At 41.3% G+C, this 15,761-nt stretch overlaps 1 protein-coding gene across 7 annotated transcripts in view; it reads right to left on the bottom strand.

Moving 5' to 3' along the window:
* Nucleotides 1-15,197, bottom strand: part of CACNA1D (calcium voltage-gated channel subunit alpha1 D) — a 331,172-nt gene extending 315,975 nt beyond the window's left edge. For all 7 annotated transcript variants that reach the window (XM_030570212.1, XM_030570214.1, XM_030570209.1 and 4 more), the window contains exons 1-3: nucleotides 15,120-15,197; nucleotides 12,533-12,851; nucleotides 9,298-9,403 (exon numbers count right to left, since the gene is read on the bottom strand). In XM_030570212.1, coding sequence (XP_030426072.1) covers nucleotides 9,298-9,403; nucleotides 12,533-12,851; nucleotides 15,120-15,156 — 462 coding nt within the window. In that variant the 5' untranslated portion in view covers nucleotides 15,157-15,197. The remainder of the gene's footprint in view (nucleotides 1-9,297; nucleotides 9,404-12,532; nucleotides 12,852-15,119) is intronic.
* Nucleotides 15,198-15,761: the final 564 nt, after the last annotated feature.

Raw genomic sequence — 15,761 nt, 5'->3', positions numbered from 1 at the left:
ACTCTATTGGTTCTATTCTTGGGAAGCCTCCTCAAGCCTCATCTGTGCAGAACCCAGGAACCTATCTTTTGGGTGGGATGAGTTAACATGAAGACAGGACACCTGTGATCTGTACAATGCACTAGCTGACTTCCTATTCAGTTCCAGGTACAATTCAAGGCATTAGTGGCAATCTTTTAAACAGTATCTGGTCTGACCCTCAGTTGTGAAACCTCTTTGTTTTCTATTTCATGCCCCAAGAGTTGAAGTCCTTTCCACTGTTGGTATCTGGAGCTAGCTACATTGCTTTAGTTTAGGAAGTCAGTGGCAAGGCATTCTCAGCTGAAAGCACTCGCATTTGGAGCTTGTGTGACCCACAGACCTCCTGGGTGTGGTGTTCCTTCCCATCTAGTGGCACTGAGACTACTTAGAGAGAGCTAGATGAGCCTGCTCTAGAGCCTGAACCTTTTAGCTCATGTGGTAGAGGCCCATGCACTTGCTTGCCTTGACTGTCCATCAGAGCCCAAGCAGCATGAATTTCAGCTGATGCTGCAAAGCTTTTAGGCTCAATCATCTTTGAGTTCAATATTACTGTGTTTTTGTTTCTATTCTGATTTTTTTAAATTTGTTTTTGGCTAGCTTGCCTTAGGTTAGGTGAAGGGTAGAACTGTTTGTGTGTTCTGAGCTAACAATTTTTATATTTTTAATAATAAATGCACAGGACCTAAGCACTGTTGATATGGACACTATGTGACATTAAATAAATAAATTACACAATCTCATCTACCTCATTATCACATAATGAATTTCTGAGGTAACATGGGGTAGGATTTTCAGAAAAACTCATCACTCATTTAACTCTGCTCTCCTGGAAGTCATTGGAAAAACATCCACTGAATTCAGTGGGAGCAGAGTTAGACCAATACTGAATGCTTATGAAAATCCCACACCAGATACCAACTATACAAGGTTTTAATAAACATGGCACTCTCTGTTACACCTGGAAAATATTTCAATCTAGTGCTGATCACTGAACTTGAGTGTAATGTGCTCCTTGCAAGAAACATTCTTTAACAAACAGATAGCCGCGTTCAGCACCAACTCAAGTTTTGGAGAGGTTTTACAGAGTAGCCCCATACTGAATAAATTGCAGTCCAGTCTTAACATGACATAGGCAAATGGGAATGTGATAGAATTCTCCAGTTTACAAAAACTTCTGGGGTTGGAAAATGCTTCAGAACCATAGTTTAAGAACGTTTTATTTATGCAGCAGTTGAAATCACTGTTTTCTCAGGGAGTAAAGCTATATGAACTAGTGTTTATGTCAGGTTTACCTGCATTAACATTGGCTTGTAAATTGACAAATTGCATTGTTTGCATATGTTCTGTAAAATGATTTGATAATCTTGGGTTATATATATTTTACATAATGCATGCACATTAAACTACATGCACATCAAACTTCTTTTTAAAATAGTTCCCTTGCAGAAATGCCTCCTACTGAGGAGTCTTTACAGCTTTGCAAAAGGTTACTTACTGATGCATATTGTCCCTGTTTATAACTATCAAATGGCATTTTTACCATTGGTTTTAGAAAAGGAAGTCAGATTGCTCTGTCAGTCAAACAGCTATTGCATGTTTTGCTTATGTCAGAAAAGATGACAGAGTAATCAATGCACTGAAAAGATAACCACAACAAAAAACTTATCAAAACTATCTCAACCAAACACACAAAAAGTAACGAGGAGAGATTTCAAAGCCTACTTGGTGTTAAGCTTGTTTTTAAAGGAAAAAAAGGCATTTTGCAAAGCTGTAAGGATTCCTCAGTTGGTTTTCAAAACTAAACTACTGACTTCCTCTCAAACCCTTCCGTGTACAGTAAGCTGTAAATACATTTTCACTTTCTTTAACTGTCATTGACATTCACATGGCATATCAGGTACAATTATATCTTATATTTTGAATGCTTTTTCAAATTAAACATATTATTTTTCTTTATTAAAAAGAACATTAGTCAACAACTACACTACCTGTATTTTACACATTGGCTAAAAACTTACTGAAGGATTAGATACAATAAATAAAGTTTTAATTTCTCTGACAAGTTTATCTGTTTGCTAAGTAGCTGACATTATTTCCAGTAGAATCCAGTCAATCCTTGTCTTTCCTGCATACTGATTAGTGTCTGGCTTTTATGCTATAGATTGCACTAACGCTAAAGAGTATGCTTGAACTGAGAATCTGAATGTGGGACATATTGAAACAAAAAGATAAAAAATGTATATGATCTGGAGCACAGGCAGATGAGGGTGGGGTTGAGCACAGGGACCTCTGAACCATAAGGACAGATATAGCAAAGACAATAAATATGTGGTGTTCAATTCTTAAAAAAAAACAGAAAAAATTAGCCATTAAACAAATGCATCTTCAGAGGCTTTTTTTATAGGAATGCTTTAAAAATTAATAATGGTATATACTGATTAGTTTCAGACTTTTATTAGAAGTTCATTGTGGAGATATCATGCGGCCTGGGGACTGAATGACTTGTTAGATTACAATTGGGATCAAGGACTGACACCTCTTGGTCACAAGTTCAGTTAGGTCTACAAAGTGTAGTCTTTTGCAGTGATGAGTTGGAGCCAGTTCCCACCGGTTCGCAAGAACCGGTTGTTAAAATTAGAAGCTGGTGTAGAACCGGCTGTTAAGGGGTGGGTGGGTAGGCAAACAACTCCAGTCTGCGGGCCAGATCCGGCCTGCGGGACCGTCCTGTCCCACACCTGAGCTCCGAGGAGTCCCAGCTGGGGAGGCCGAGGCTCTCCCGGCCCCTCCCCTGCTTCCACCCCCCCGCAGAGCCGCAGCATGCCAATCCGCCGGCAGCTGGGCATTTCAGCTCCCGAGTCTTGCTGCTTTGAGCAGCCGCCAGCAAGGTAACAGGGGAGAGGGAGGCTGTCAGCTCCAGGGCCTCCTAGGGGTGGCAAGTGGGGCAATTTGGCCCAGGCCCCGGGCCCTGGCTGCAAGGGCCCCCAGCCCCACGATGATGTCTCCAGGGCTGAGCTCCTCCTGCTCAGAGCTGACAGGCCAAGTGGCAGGAGCTCAGCAACTCTCCAACGTTTTGGCAGGTGTAAGAAAATCATCAAACAGCTACCTCCACAATTATTGGGGGGGGAGAAGATTACTTTTCTCCTTTGTATCAATCACTGAACTGTTCTTCACCAATCCCTGATAAGCCCCTGATCCACTCTTCTGACCCCACAAATCGTCACGGTTTGGCTCATTAGGACTTATTTTCCCCAGGAACACACAATTAATATTGTAAGGAACATGTAAAAAAAATTTTTTATTGTTAAGTATGACTCCCAATGACTCAATGCATTGCCATTTCTTATGGAGAAACGTACAAAAAATATACACTGTGGAACATCCCTTAAATCAGAACTTTTTACAGGGAACCGGTTGTTAAGATTCTGGCAGCTCATCACTGGTTTTCTGCATTCCAAAAGAGTGCCATGGAATGTACTGTGTAGTTGACATTCCAACATCACACTACTGGAATGGGCTTGCCTATGGGGAACTGACTGTGCCTCCTAGATCTGCCCAAGGAAGGGACCTCCTTTCTCTCACACAAACAACAGGAAGGTGACTGAGCCATTTCCATGGCAGTGTCATCCACTCTGGCTCCTCCAGCCCTGTTAGGGTGGCAGAGATGGGCAGGCTGGGGGTATGACTGGCTGTGCCAAGACAATGCAAGACAGAGGATGTATGCTGTCCTTTCTTCAGTCCTAATGGGGATTCTCCCAGAAAAGCAACACAGGCTGGGGAGGCATTATCTTTCCTGTAGAACCCCCTCCTTTTAAGAGGATCCCCAGAGGCAGCTGTGGCCAGAGCTGCCAGAGACACAGAGTTAATTAACACATACGAGGGACTCTGTGCAGATGACTCTAGCACTTGGTGATCTGCTATAGTCCATGTGAAGTCCTAACAATCCTTGAGATTCTTGATTGGGCCTCACAGCCTATTCCCTGGAGACATCAATCCCACCAATGAAACAATGTGTGGGGTTTAAACACAGGAGGGGCCATCCAGCCCAGCATAAGCAAAGTCCAGATTCCTTGTACATGGTATTCACTAGTTCAGTACATATTCATGTTTATTATTCCTAACTTACTCCTAGGAAAGAACAACAAGAAGAGCCTCATAGGAATCCCTGCACAGTGGGGAAAAGGCAGACTTATTTACACCAACCCGCCAGCACATTTCAGAGTGAGAAGCAGAGCACACTAATCAGAGAAAAGCACTGCCCAAGCAAGATAAGGGAAGTTCCCATACCACAGGGGGAACACAAGATGGGGAGAGAAGACAAAACAGGGGTAAATAGGAAGGGGAAAAAAGAGATAATGCAGTGGGGTAGTGTGAAGAAGGAAAGAAAAGAAGAGAAACTGAGTGGGAAGGGGTGAGGTAGAGCAAAGAAGACAGGAGGAGAAGGCAAACAAAGGGGAAGAAGTGGAAAAATAGAGGAAAGCAATAGGGCAGAGATAACATATCAAGAAGAGAAGAACTTGGGTGGTAAGCACAAAGGAAGAGACATGAGGGAAATAACATAACAGAGAACAGCAGGAAAACTGAAAAGAGAAGAGAAAAGAAAGAAACAAAAGAAAGATACAGGGAGGAAATCCATCCGGCCAGAAACAGTGCCTCATAGCAGCCACTGACAGGAGACAGTGCTAAACGAAGAGCTGATTCAGGTACTTGGAAGACTCAAAGCACCTGAAATACCAGAGGGAAAGAGAAAGGAATCACTTTAAAGTCTGAATGGAGTAGTGAGCTTATGCTCAAAAAGTCCACCCCAGAATATACCAGCCCAGTGTTCCTGCTACAGGATAGTAATGATTCCCACAGAAGTCAATAGGGATTTCTTGTATCAACTGGAAGAACTGAGCCCAAACTGAATGTTAGGTTTTCAGTTTCTGCTCAGTCAGTGGGAGTTTTCATTGAGTGAGGATTATTTAAAAACATAACAAAGACTTCACAATTTGGTTCAATAACTAGTTTTCAAGAATATCATTTGTCATTGTAAGAATGGTCTGCAATACATTTCAGGCAGTTCAGACAAGCATGAGCACATTGCTCCATTTAGGTAGAGGAGACTTCCCCCACTGGCATACATCAAAGCAGCTCAGTCAGAGGAAGAAAAAAATTTCAAAAAGGCTCAAACATGCATGTACCTGCTCAATGCAAGACTGTCAGATTGGTGAGCAGCCAAGCACAGCCCTACCTGACAATTCAATTCTCCACTGCCTGCTTTGCCTGAAACACATTGCTTCTTTATTCTGTGTCCTCCAGGCCTAGTAGGCAGTGAAGTATCAATATCTAAAGGGAGAGGAAGCACCATCAAGAGAACCCTAGTGGAAGAACATGGTCATACTGCCTTCCCAGTCCCTATAGCTAGGGAAAGAGAAGAGAGGGCAAAAGCCTCCTCTTTCCCACTCAGGAAACAAGAAAAAGAGAGGATAAAGAGACCAATACACACAGAGGAGCACTCTGAACTTATCACAGCAGCCATGGACAGGGAATTTATGTTTATGAGACATCTATCAACCAAGGAGTGGCATAAGATTGGACTCCCCCACAGTGTAAGAAGAAAGAACCTGAGCTATCCATTCCCAACACCAAGAAGGGGAGCGTGCTGGGCTTAGAGCCTCTAACACTACACAATAACCTTCCCTTCTTCCTTTTGATTTACTCAATGTGTTAGCTCTTTACAATTTATTTCATAGTAGACAGGTGGCCATATCACAAAAACCATAACTACCAGCATTGATAGCTTTGATGGCTGTCTCAGCAGACACAAGTAACTGAATGTGCACAGATAATGAACAACCCTCTCATCCTTAGGCCTTGTCCATACTATTTTTTTCTTAAATTACTGCATTGTTACAATAAAAATGGTGCAAAACCCCTAGAATATAACTTCCTGAAGTTTGAGAGTTGAAAATTCACTCACTTCCAAAATCTAAGACATGAGCTATTTTTAAAGTTTATTAATGTACATATATTTGAGCCATTAATACTGTTAGTCATATCCATTTCTATTTGCCCTGTGATGCCTTTCGTATATTTGTAATCAAATTAATTTGTCATAAAATGTATTTTATAATGAATATTGTGATGTATAATTGATTTTGTTGACTGTTTTCAATGGAGAATGAGTTGCACAATATATTTTTGCAAGTTAAGACAGCAATAGAGAACTGAAAAAGCATTCTTCATCAAAGGGACTCACCAAAAGCTCAACCAGTTGTGTGATCTAATACTTCACTGACTGAGCTATAAGCAATGATTTACTCCCAGAATTTGTCTCCTGGACCACATAACTGGGTCTTGGAAAGCCACAGGAAGAGAGCTCTTCTATTACAGAACATCTATTCTGCATGTCTAAAGTGGATAGAAGGCTCTGCTGCAGATTTCCCAAAGTTTGCAGGAGAAAAACACCTCTCCTGCGTACCTCCTAAGATGTGCAGGATGGGAGAGCCTCCCAATGTCCTACTGCTCATCTGGGATAGACTCCTTTTCCAGGTCGCCGTTAACCACTGCCCCACCTCTGTTTCCTCCATCCTCAACCAGTGCTCCTTAGCTAGGTTTTCAACTTCATAACCATAATCATAGCCATATGCTTACATTTTTATGTATATAAACACTGCAAATATAACAGTTATGGCCCAAATTCTGAGCTGGTGTCAATTCATTTTACTCAATGGAGCAACACTGATTTACACCAGCTGACAATGCAGTTCTTTATTTTAAAATGTTATACAAATTTAGAGCTATAAAATTTCTGCCTTTATAATTTTCTTAGGTTTTAAATGACTATGATTTTTAGTGATGTGTGTACGTGTTTATTTCATTTTTAACTGCATTTATAAATTAAAGTTTATAGATAATCTGAAAGTATATGAGATATTAGGACAGCCACTGACCAAACACAATTTCTATTGGAATATCAGACTAACATGAGCACAGAGGAACAGAAGCTGGTAGAACTCAGATATAATTGAAGAAGGGGGCAATAACAGTTCTATAACATAAGCTCTACTTCTTCCATAATACCACAGAACTCCCTCTATCTCACATCAATGAGTTCAGGGTCCCAGAGTCAGCAAGTGGCTGACAGGCAGTAGCCACCCTTCATGATAGGTTCTAGTGTGAGCCTAGAGGATTTCCAGGAAGATACCTACGTGCAGCTCCTGTACTTTGCCTCCACCCACATTTAGAGGAGAAATCAGGCTGTACTGGGCAGAAGAGTCAATAGATGCAGGATTCCACAGAAAAAGACATGTCAGTCCATTTCAAGATGTACAGCTACCACCATGGAAACAGCCAATCCACTTTAATTCCAATCTATTTATTTTATTTGATCATATATATAATACAGATAAAATATGTGCCTTCCCTTTTATCTGACTTACTCTGACCCGGTATCAAAAAAATGCTGTCAAAATAAAAACACTAGATTAAATTCTGCTCTAGAGTTACTCAGAATTTACACAAATATAAATAACACAGAGCAGAATGTGAATAGGAGAGTGATCAAGATGTAGAATTTGTTGATGTATATTAAAAGAGTCCAAAAAAGCCTCTCTAAAATGCTAAAAAATGAATATCTCTGTATTAAAGACTATAATTTATTTCTGCTTAAAACAATATGGCTATATGAATTAAAAAATCTGGAAAGCAAGAAAGGAATAAGCACACACTTTAATCCTAAATGTTAACACATTATAAAATTAGGTCAGAAAGATCTGAGTTCAGCTTTTGTAAAAGCTATTGCTTAAAAACCCATCAAACTATAAAATTATTAGCCTCTGACACACAAATATTTTACCCTTTTCATGTGGTGCTCTATGAAAGTAGTTATTAACAGAGACCTTCTGATGGATTGACAGCTATGGAGATTTCTGCCCTGAATTTCTCAGAGAAAAAACAGATTGTTGATTGGCTCAGATATTCAGCTGCATAAATTGTTCTTTACATTGACCTGAATTAGTCTGCCTTTTGCTAGTGTTTTTATTGTCTATATTTGTTTAATCTTGTACCCTTGGTAAACAAAAATGCACAAAATGAATCAATGTATAAGAATTATCATCTACAGTAAAATAAACAAGCTTACAAATTATAACCTGAACAAATGTCTTCATTCATGTAAGGCTATGCATTAACCCAGATTTTCCACACAAAAATAATCCCACATTATCTGCTTACTAGTTTGGGTCCAGTCCTGTGTTGTGGCTATTGTTTGGGGGTTTTGGTTTGTTTTTTTTTTACACACCCAAATCTCCCATGAGGATTTGGAGTGTGCAAAGATCATACAGTCAGGACCTATGAACTCTTCCAGCTTCTCAAATGTATCATAAATGTTAAAAGGTATTATTCAATGTAAACAATTGAATTAGCCCAATGCAATCCAATATTAATACTGGATACAATATGTATTACAAATACTATTATAAAATATATTCTTGCAATTACACTGTAATTTAAAAATTAATATAGATTTGTGACAAACAATAAAACACAATTGTAGTAAATTATTTTTAATCCTAGATATACTCTGCTGTACATGATACACTTTTCACATTGCAACCCAAGTTAGAAATCTCTGTTATAGCAACAGCAGTCTCTTTTGAAAACTCAGCTTTAAAGAACATAAACATTCCTTTAGAATGTCTTCATTAAAACAACACTTCCCCCTTACCACATTTCATCTTTCTCCATTAGGGCAGTGTTCTAATTATATAATAACTATACAACAACGATCATGGTATAAATTCTTGTCTTAGACTAATCTATTATAAAGAAAAATCCTCAACTAATATAAACCCTAAAATATGGCTAAGAATTTAGCATTAAAATCTGAAAACACTTGAAACTAATATACCAGGAAGCACAGTATGACTTCAAGAGGACTGATTTCAGAGAGCTAAAGAGCAAAAAACCAGCAAAGTAATTTTAATCTAAACAGTAATAGACAAATTAAATTACATTCGTTTATATGTAACACTATCGTCAATATATATTGTCCCACAATTTTATAATTTTCGTCAATTCTCTTTTTACATCAGATACTACAGAACACATATTGAAAATGACAACCAAAGCAGTGAAATATTTCAAAGCCATTTTGTTTCAGAGTATCACTAAATGCCATTTTTTCTAACTAAAGCTATAATCCATACTGACAACTGCTCCCTAATATCAGCAGTTAATTGCCAAAGTATATAATAAACCAACATAAATCTAGAAAGGAAATCCAAGAATACTTACCAAGTTATGATTAGTTGAATTAGAATCATCTTCTGGGAATGGGATGTAAACAGCTAAGGCCACACAATTGGCAAAAATAGCCAGTAGTATAAATATGTCAAATGGTCTGAAAAATCTTGTTAAGGAATACATGGATTTTGAATATATACATAACTCCAGTCTCGTTCTACTTTTGATTTCTACATCTTGTACTCACATTTTATTTTAAAATACGTGTGATTTTTTCATTACAATCTTTTGAGTGATGACTTTGACAAGCAATTCTTCCTCAGCGTCAATTATATCACCATACCCTTTTGTTTTTGATCACAATGACATTGAAATGCCCTCTTTTCTTCTATGACAAGGAGCATAGCTACATTCATTCTGCCACACAGTATTTTATATTAAATTCTGAGATGTAAATCTAATCACACAATATTAAATCAATAATTTGGCCATTGGATTATATGGTATACTTGCAAATCTACGCGCACGCACCTCCCATTTACCTTAATGGAAATTACATGCATCAAGGGAAGAATAAACCACACAGAGTGAAAACTGTAGTAGGGGACAAGGAAGGTTCCAGTGAAGCAGAACTTCAGCAGTTTTGCAGTGTGAGGGCTGGAAAGCTGTGGCATGAGTATGCAGGAAGGTCTCACGTCTGTAACTGCTGCCTTCTGTATCAGGTCTGCCTCAGTCAGGGCTTGGATATAAGGGTTAAAATAAGCAGAGCCAGGATGGAATAGGGACATGGTCACTTGCTCTGCAATTACATAGACCTAGTGGCTATAAACTTCCATGTAGAGGATATGCAGGAATTGCAGCCACTATACTAGTCCAAGAGCTGAAATAGCAACAACAGGTAGCCAATCCCAGTCCCACTAGGAACACAATTCCTCTTCCCCAAGAAATAAAAAAACTTTTGAAGTTCACCCACACACTGCTCATTTACCCTGCCTGTGCACAGAATTTGGGTAGAGAAGCGAGATATTTCACTTATATTTATTTAGAGACATATACTATCCTCAATGACATGCACAACTCACACTGATTTCTATCTATGGGAATTTTGTATGTGCATTACGGGCAGTATATTGAAAATGGTCTTAATTACCTTAGAGGCATAATCTCAGCAGATGAAATTCAGTGCTATGCAGAGAGCCAGCACAAGGACTAGGCATACTTTAAAACCACTTAAGCCCTATTTTGCTGGCTTTCTTCACAGGAGAAAATTCATCCATCTTGAACAACAGACTTTATGTTTGCAACTCCCATTAAGATCAATGGTTGTTCTTTTATGTACAGTAGATCTCAACATACAAAGTAAGAACATACATTATCTAAATCTGCATTTTTCTGCTAGCTGAAATGAGTAGATTATATCAATTTGCATTTTAGTAAGTTACTACTTTGTTTTATGACGTAGTGCTACTGGGTCCAAATTCTGCTCTCAGTTATTCTACTCAGCCTGGGAGAGACCAGCTCACTGGAGTTTCTCTCACTTTATACCAGTGTAAATGAGAGCAGAATCTGGCCCACTAAATCTAACTTGTAATTAAATTATGTTTAAAAAATAAGTCAAAAGAACATCTTTATAAAAGAGAGTAGCACTGGCCATTGCCAAATGTTTTATATTAACAGCTCTCAGCTGGAGGGTCTGTTTGAAGTAACACATTTATTTTAGCATTTAACAATCTACTTGCTAGCATAGTCATTTGCTATTAAAGAGAAATTATCTAGGATGACAGGCCAAAATTTTATATCCCCTCCCCAGGACTCCCGCCAAAATGATATTATCTGTTTCAAAACGTTACTTGAGATTTATGAAAAATACATACTCTCAACTCTTCAAAAGAAGTTTTAAAATCCCAGCCCCAACCTACCACCATCGAACCAAGAAAAAACAACCAAAACAAAACATATAAGCCATTGTGAATATATGCTAGCAATTCTGCTCTCTCATCTATGACTATTTCAGGAACATATCCAAATATGTGTTTTGGCTGTCTGTATGTCTTAAAAGTTCAGATGAATCATGTACTGCAGACTACTTGTATGTGCTCAGAGTGAATCTGCAGCTTGGCTCCTAATGTCTCCCTACTTCTCCAGTAGGTAAGCATTAGTTTGAAAGGACTTCTGCATCTGGCTCACTGGGCCTAGCAGTAACGTAGAAAATTGCCATGCAGAAGATCCAGGCTTCACTTCTTGCTCCTTGGGCAAACAGGCTTGGGAGAGCTATAGGACAATAGCCTGTGGAGAGGAAATACTTCATATTACTCAAGCAATGATTTATCTGCCAATTAGAAAGAAGCATTGACAGGTTTTGGCCCATCAAGTCTCCCTTCATCAGAATATAACGGTTGCAACCTGGGGATTTGATGGAGGGATGTGAAGTAGACAAAAGTGAGTGGAGGGGTGGGAGGATAGGAGATGTTATCTTGGCTTTAACAGAGGAGTAAAAATTCCACATGACAGGTGAGCAAGGAAGGGACTATCTGGATCACCAGATGCATCAGTCAGCCTGGGGCAAAGTGAACAAGAAATTTATTTAATTTAAAAAAAATAAATATGTAACCACATAACTACCTTTAACAAGGGCATGTCCAGAATATTCTCTAGGGACAAAATGATTTGAGAGTGTTTTTCCTGGGGCAAAATAGCTGGAAAACATACCAAAGCTGCGACCCTGCTTTTCTCTGTACATTTATGTTTCATATATTTACTTTAATTAGGGAAATGAAATTCCATGTAATTATGACAGATTAAGGGATATAGTCTCATTTTGATGAGCAGGGATCTAAGTATGTAACTACCATTAACGTCTGTGGGTTACACATGTACATATATTTGCATCAACATGTGTTATCTCCCCAACAGTTAAAAATGCTTTCACTGCCAGGAACACTATTATTTTAATATACAAGTTCTTAACTGTAAAAGAAAACCTGAAACCTAAAATATTACAATACATTGTATAAACCAATGACTTTTTTTTTACCTACACACATATGTATATTAAAATTAATTTCATACTTTTAAAAATGCAAAGACTGTGAGACTGCTATTTATTACAAATAAAATACTAAATGTAACCTCAAATCCAATACCATGTAACTTTACAACAAAAGCATTTAAATACTGTTCTGCTCCTGTTCCATGGCCTCATTGCTTTTTTGTGCTGTCCTAGACAATCTCTCTGACACATTTGGAAAGAACAGATGGTAAAAACAAAATGGCATCAAAAGGATACTTCCATTCTACTAGACTAATGCAGGCTCTTCGTATTGGGTTATTGAGGGATAAACAGAAAAGGGCCCGGGGTGGCCGACTGTTAGATGTATTACCCTGTTTTTTGCTCTTGGCATATTGCTGGCGTTTTCTTTGGGACAGAGATCCTACAGGTTGGGCTGTGGTGGTGCTCATAGTTTGGGCAGCCTTGGCTTGTCTAGCAGCATCAATTGCAGCTTGCCAAGATAGAACAGTTTGCTTGGATGGCGCTGAACTGTTTGATTGAACAGTTGGTCCGTCACTAGGGAGAGGAATTCTGGTACTACTTGCATAGTTTGCCTCTGCAGAAGAAAAAAAAGTCATTTAGTTTTAGGTTTTTTACATTCAAATATAAACATAGTATTCTAGATAAAAAGGATGGAGCTATTTAAATAACTCCTGATGTTTCCTTTTTACACACACACATATATATAGTAGGCTCCTTCCACTATAAGAAAGATACAGGAATCGGTATTATAAACGTCAGCTAAATAGGACTGTCAAGATATGTGCTGACAACGAAACACTGTTCATCTTGACTCCTCCACCTGAAGCATTGTACTGGAGTTTTCCAAATTGGATGACAGCTTGCACATCATCATATTTATATCTAACAAATCCTATCTTTTGTGTGTGTGTGACTGATTTTGCTAAAACAGCACAGTATTCACTAGTTCCCCACCCCTCTCATTTTGGTCAAAACAAATTCTAATAGTTCAGAGTATTCTGAATCATTTATCAAATTAGAAATATTTTTGTCAAGAAGTTAAATCCTTCACCTTTCTGCATTCTTAAAAAAGGAAATTATATAGACACTTCCTCCCAATTAAAATTCAATAGCCTTTGCTGATAAACACTTCCAAAAACATTAGTATCCTCCACATTGTAAACTGACACACTGAAAACCCTTCAAAACCTTTTGAAAGGAAAATAAACTACAAATTCAAAATAATAAACCATTGAAATAATCTCATCTAGCTGGTCAACAAAGAAGGCAAAACAGCCCTACAGAGCAAGGATCTTTGTTTTGCAAGCTTCTCAGCTGAAGCAGCAGAGTCTAGTACCAATGGCACCTGTCAGAGGGCCATATCCCCTCCGCCACCCAGTAAACTCAAAACTTGAAGATGTCTGTGGGGAAAAAAGATGGAAGGTTGGCACAGGATATGTGCTGGAAATTAGGGGAGAGAATGACACTCAAGCAGATCTGCCAGGGCAGGAGATGGAAATATTATCCCCTGATCGTTCGCCTGACATAAAACAGATAAAAGTTCCATATGTAAAATCAACACCCCCCTCTACCCACCCACCCACGCAACCTCAGCGAGGCACTAAAAAGCCTGCCCTGTGCGCGTGTGGGTACGATGGAGATGCGGATAGAACCGGGCCTCAGCTGCTGCTGCTTCTCTCCTTGCCCAACTTCGTGCTGCTACGTATGTGTGAGAGAGAGAGAGAGAGAGGTGATGGGGCGGCGGGGGGTAGGAGAAGGGGTAATATTAAAATGGCTCCCTAGGATGGCAGCTGGGAAGAGGTCACTCCTGGATCTAGCCTACAATATTTCCTGCTGCACCAGTGGATCTCCCACCGAGATGACACAAGAGACGGGAAGAGAGAGCGAAGAGGTGGCCATCAGACCGCACTCGGCACATCAACAGCTGGGTCCATTGCTAGGTTACACGAGAGAGAGTGCCTGCCTCGGGTTACAGTTTGACACTAACAGTTTCACCTGACTCATTTTCCAAATAATTCTTTCGTTTTCCAACGACGCCCCACCCCCCACCCTTCCGCCTCCCTTTCTGGGATGCCATGCAACGGGACTGGACACAAATCAGCCACCATCCATCTGCCTTTAAATCGAGCTTTGAAAATGAATCAAAGCCCGAGCGTCAGGGGTCCCCAGGGGAGCTCCTGCCCTCCAGCACAGCCACGAGCCCAAACTTACTGTTAATTTCAGGAGGGGTGAATCATTTAAACCCAGCCCGGGGGGGAGCAGCAGCGGCGCTGGAGCCCGTCCACAAAGGAGATTAACAGACACGAGCCCCATGTGTCGTCTCCCTCCGTGCGCTCCCGGCAGCGGCGCCAGGGGGAAGCGGGCTGAAAGCCGCGAATCGAAAGCCCCTGCCACGCACCCCAAACAGCCCCCTGCCCTGGGAAGCTGCATTTCCAGCCAGGTTTGGCCCGCACGCGGAGAGCGAGACAGACACACTCCTCTCGCTCCCAGCCCAACCAGCTGAGAGTAATGGCCTCAGGGCAAAAGACACGTTCGTTAAACCTGCTCCCATGTTGGCCACACGCCGAGGGCAGCATCCCTACCCCTCTTCCTTGTCTTTTATCCCCAGGCCCTTCCTAAATCCCCGCGTCCCCCTTCCATCTATATCTATCTTTAGCCCTATTCCCATCCTTAATCCCCCACTCGTATCCCTTCTCCAGCCCAAAGCCCCTGTCCCCCTAACCTTCCCCGTGCCCTACACCGCCCCCTCCCCTAATCTCCAACCCGTCTCCGAAATCCCTCAGTAATCCCCTACCCCCTCCCTCGGGCACTGCTGCCCTTGCTGGGTGCACCGGGCTCTTACCTTCTGGGTGCCGCTCCTGCTGCTGGTGATGGTGCATTATTCCCACTTTCTCCAGGGTGTAAACGGAAGAAAAGCAGAGACGCTCCCACCCCACCCCCACGCCAGGTGTGTGCTGCCCCCTGCGCTCCCCGCTATCCGACCCCCATGGTAGCGACTAATGAGAGGCGAGGGGCTGCTCCTCCTCCTCCTCCTGCTGCTGCTGCTTCTCCGCTGCTGCTGCCGGTGCTGCCAAATCCCTTAGAGTTGGAGCCAACATGACACTCACATCCGGGTGACACGGGATCTCTCCATCCCTAGCAACCCGGCGGCGGCGGCTGCTGCTCGGCCCCGCTGCTGTTCTCCCCCGCTGCCGCCCGCCACAGGGTTAACTCCTTCGCTGCCGCCGCCCCGGGACTCGGCCGGGCTGGGGTGGCGGGGAGGCTGAGCCGCGCTCTAATCAGCCTAGAGCTACGGCCTCCGCAAATAGAACCGCGCCGGCCTGGTTAACCCTTCCAGTCCCGGCTCGGTGGGGAGGGGTCCCTCACTGCAGCCCCTCCTGTCCCTGCTATTTATCAGCCACAGCCTCTCACTTACCTCACATACCCGAGACCTGCCCTTCACCCCTCCAACCATACCCCAGGCCTGCTCCACACACTCACTCCC

The sequence above is a fragment of the Gopherus evgoodei genome, chromosome 7 (assembly GCF_007399415.2).
Source record: "Gopherus evgoodei ecotype Sinaloan lineage chromosome 7, rGopEvg1_v1.p, whole genome shotgun sequence".
NCBI classification, from domain to species: Eukaryota; Metazoa; Chordata; order Testudines; family Testudinidae; genus Gopherus; species Gopherus evgoodei.
This window is presented reverse-complemented; position numbering and strand designations above follow the sequence as displayed.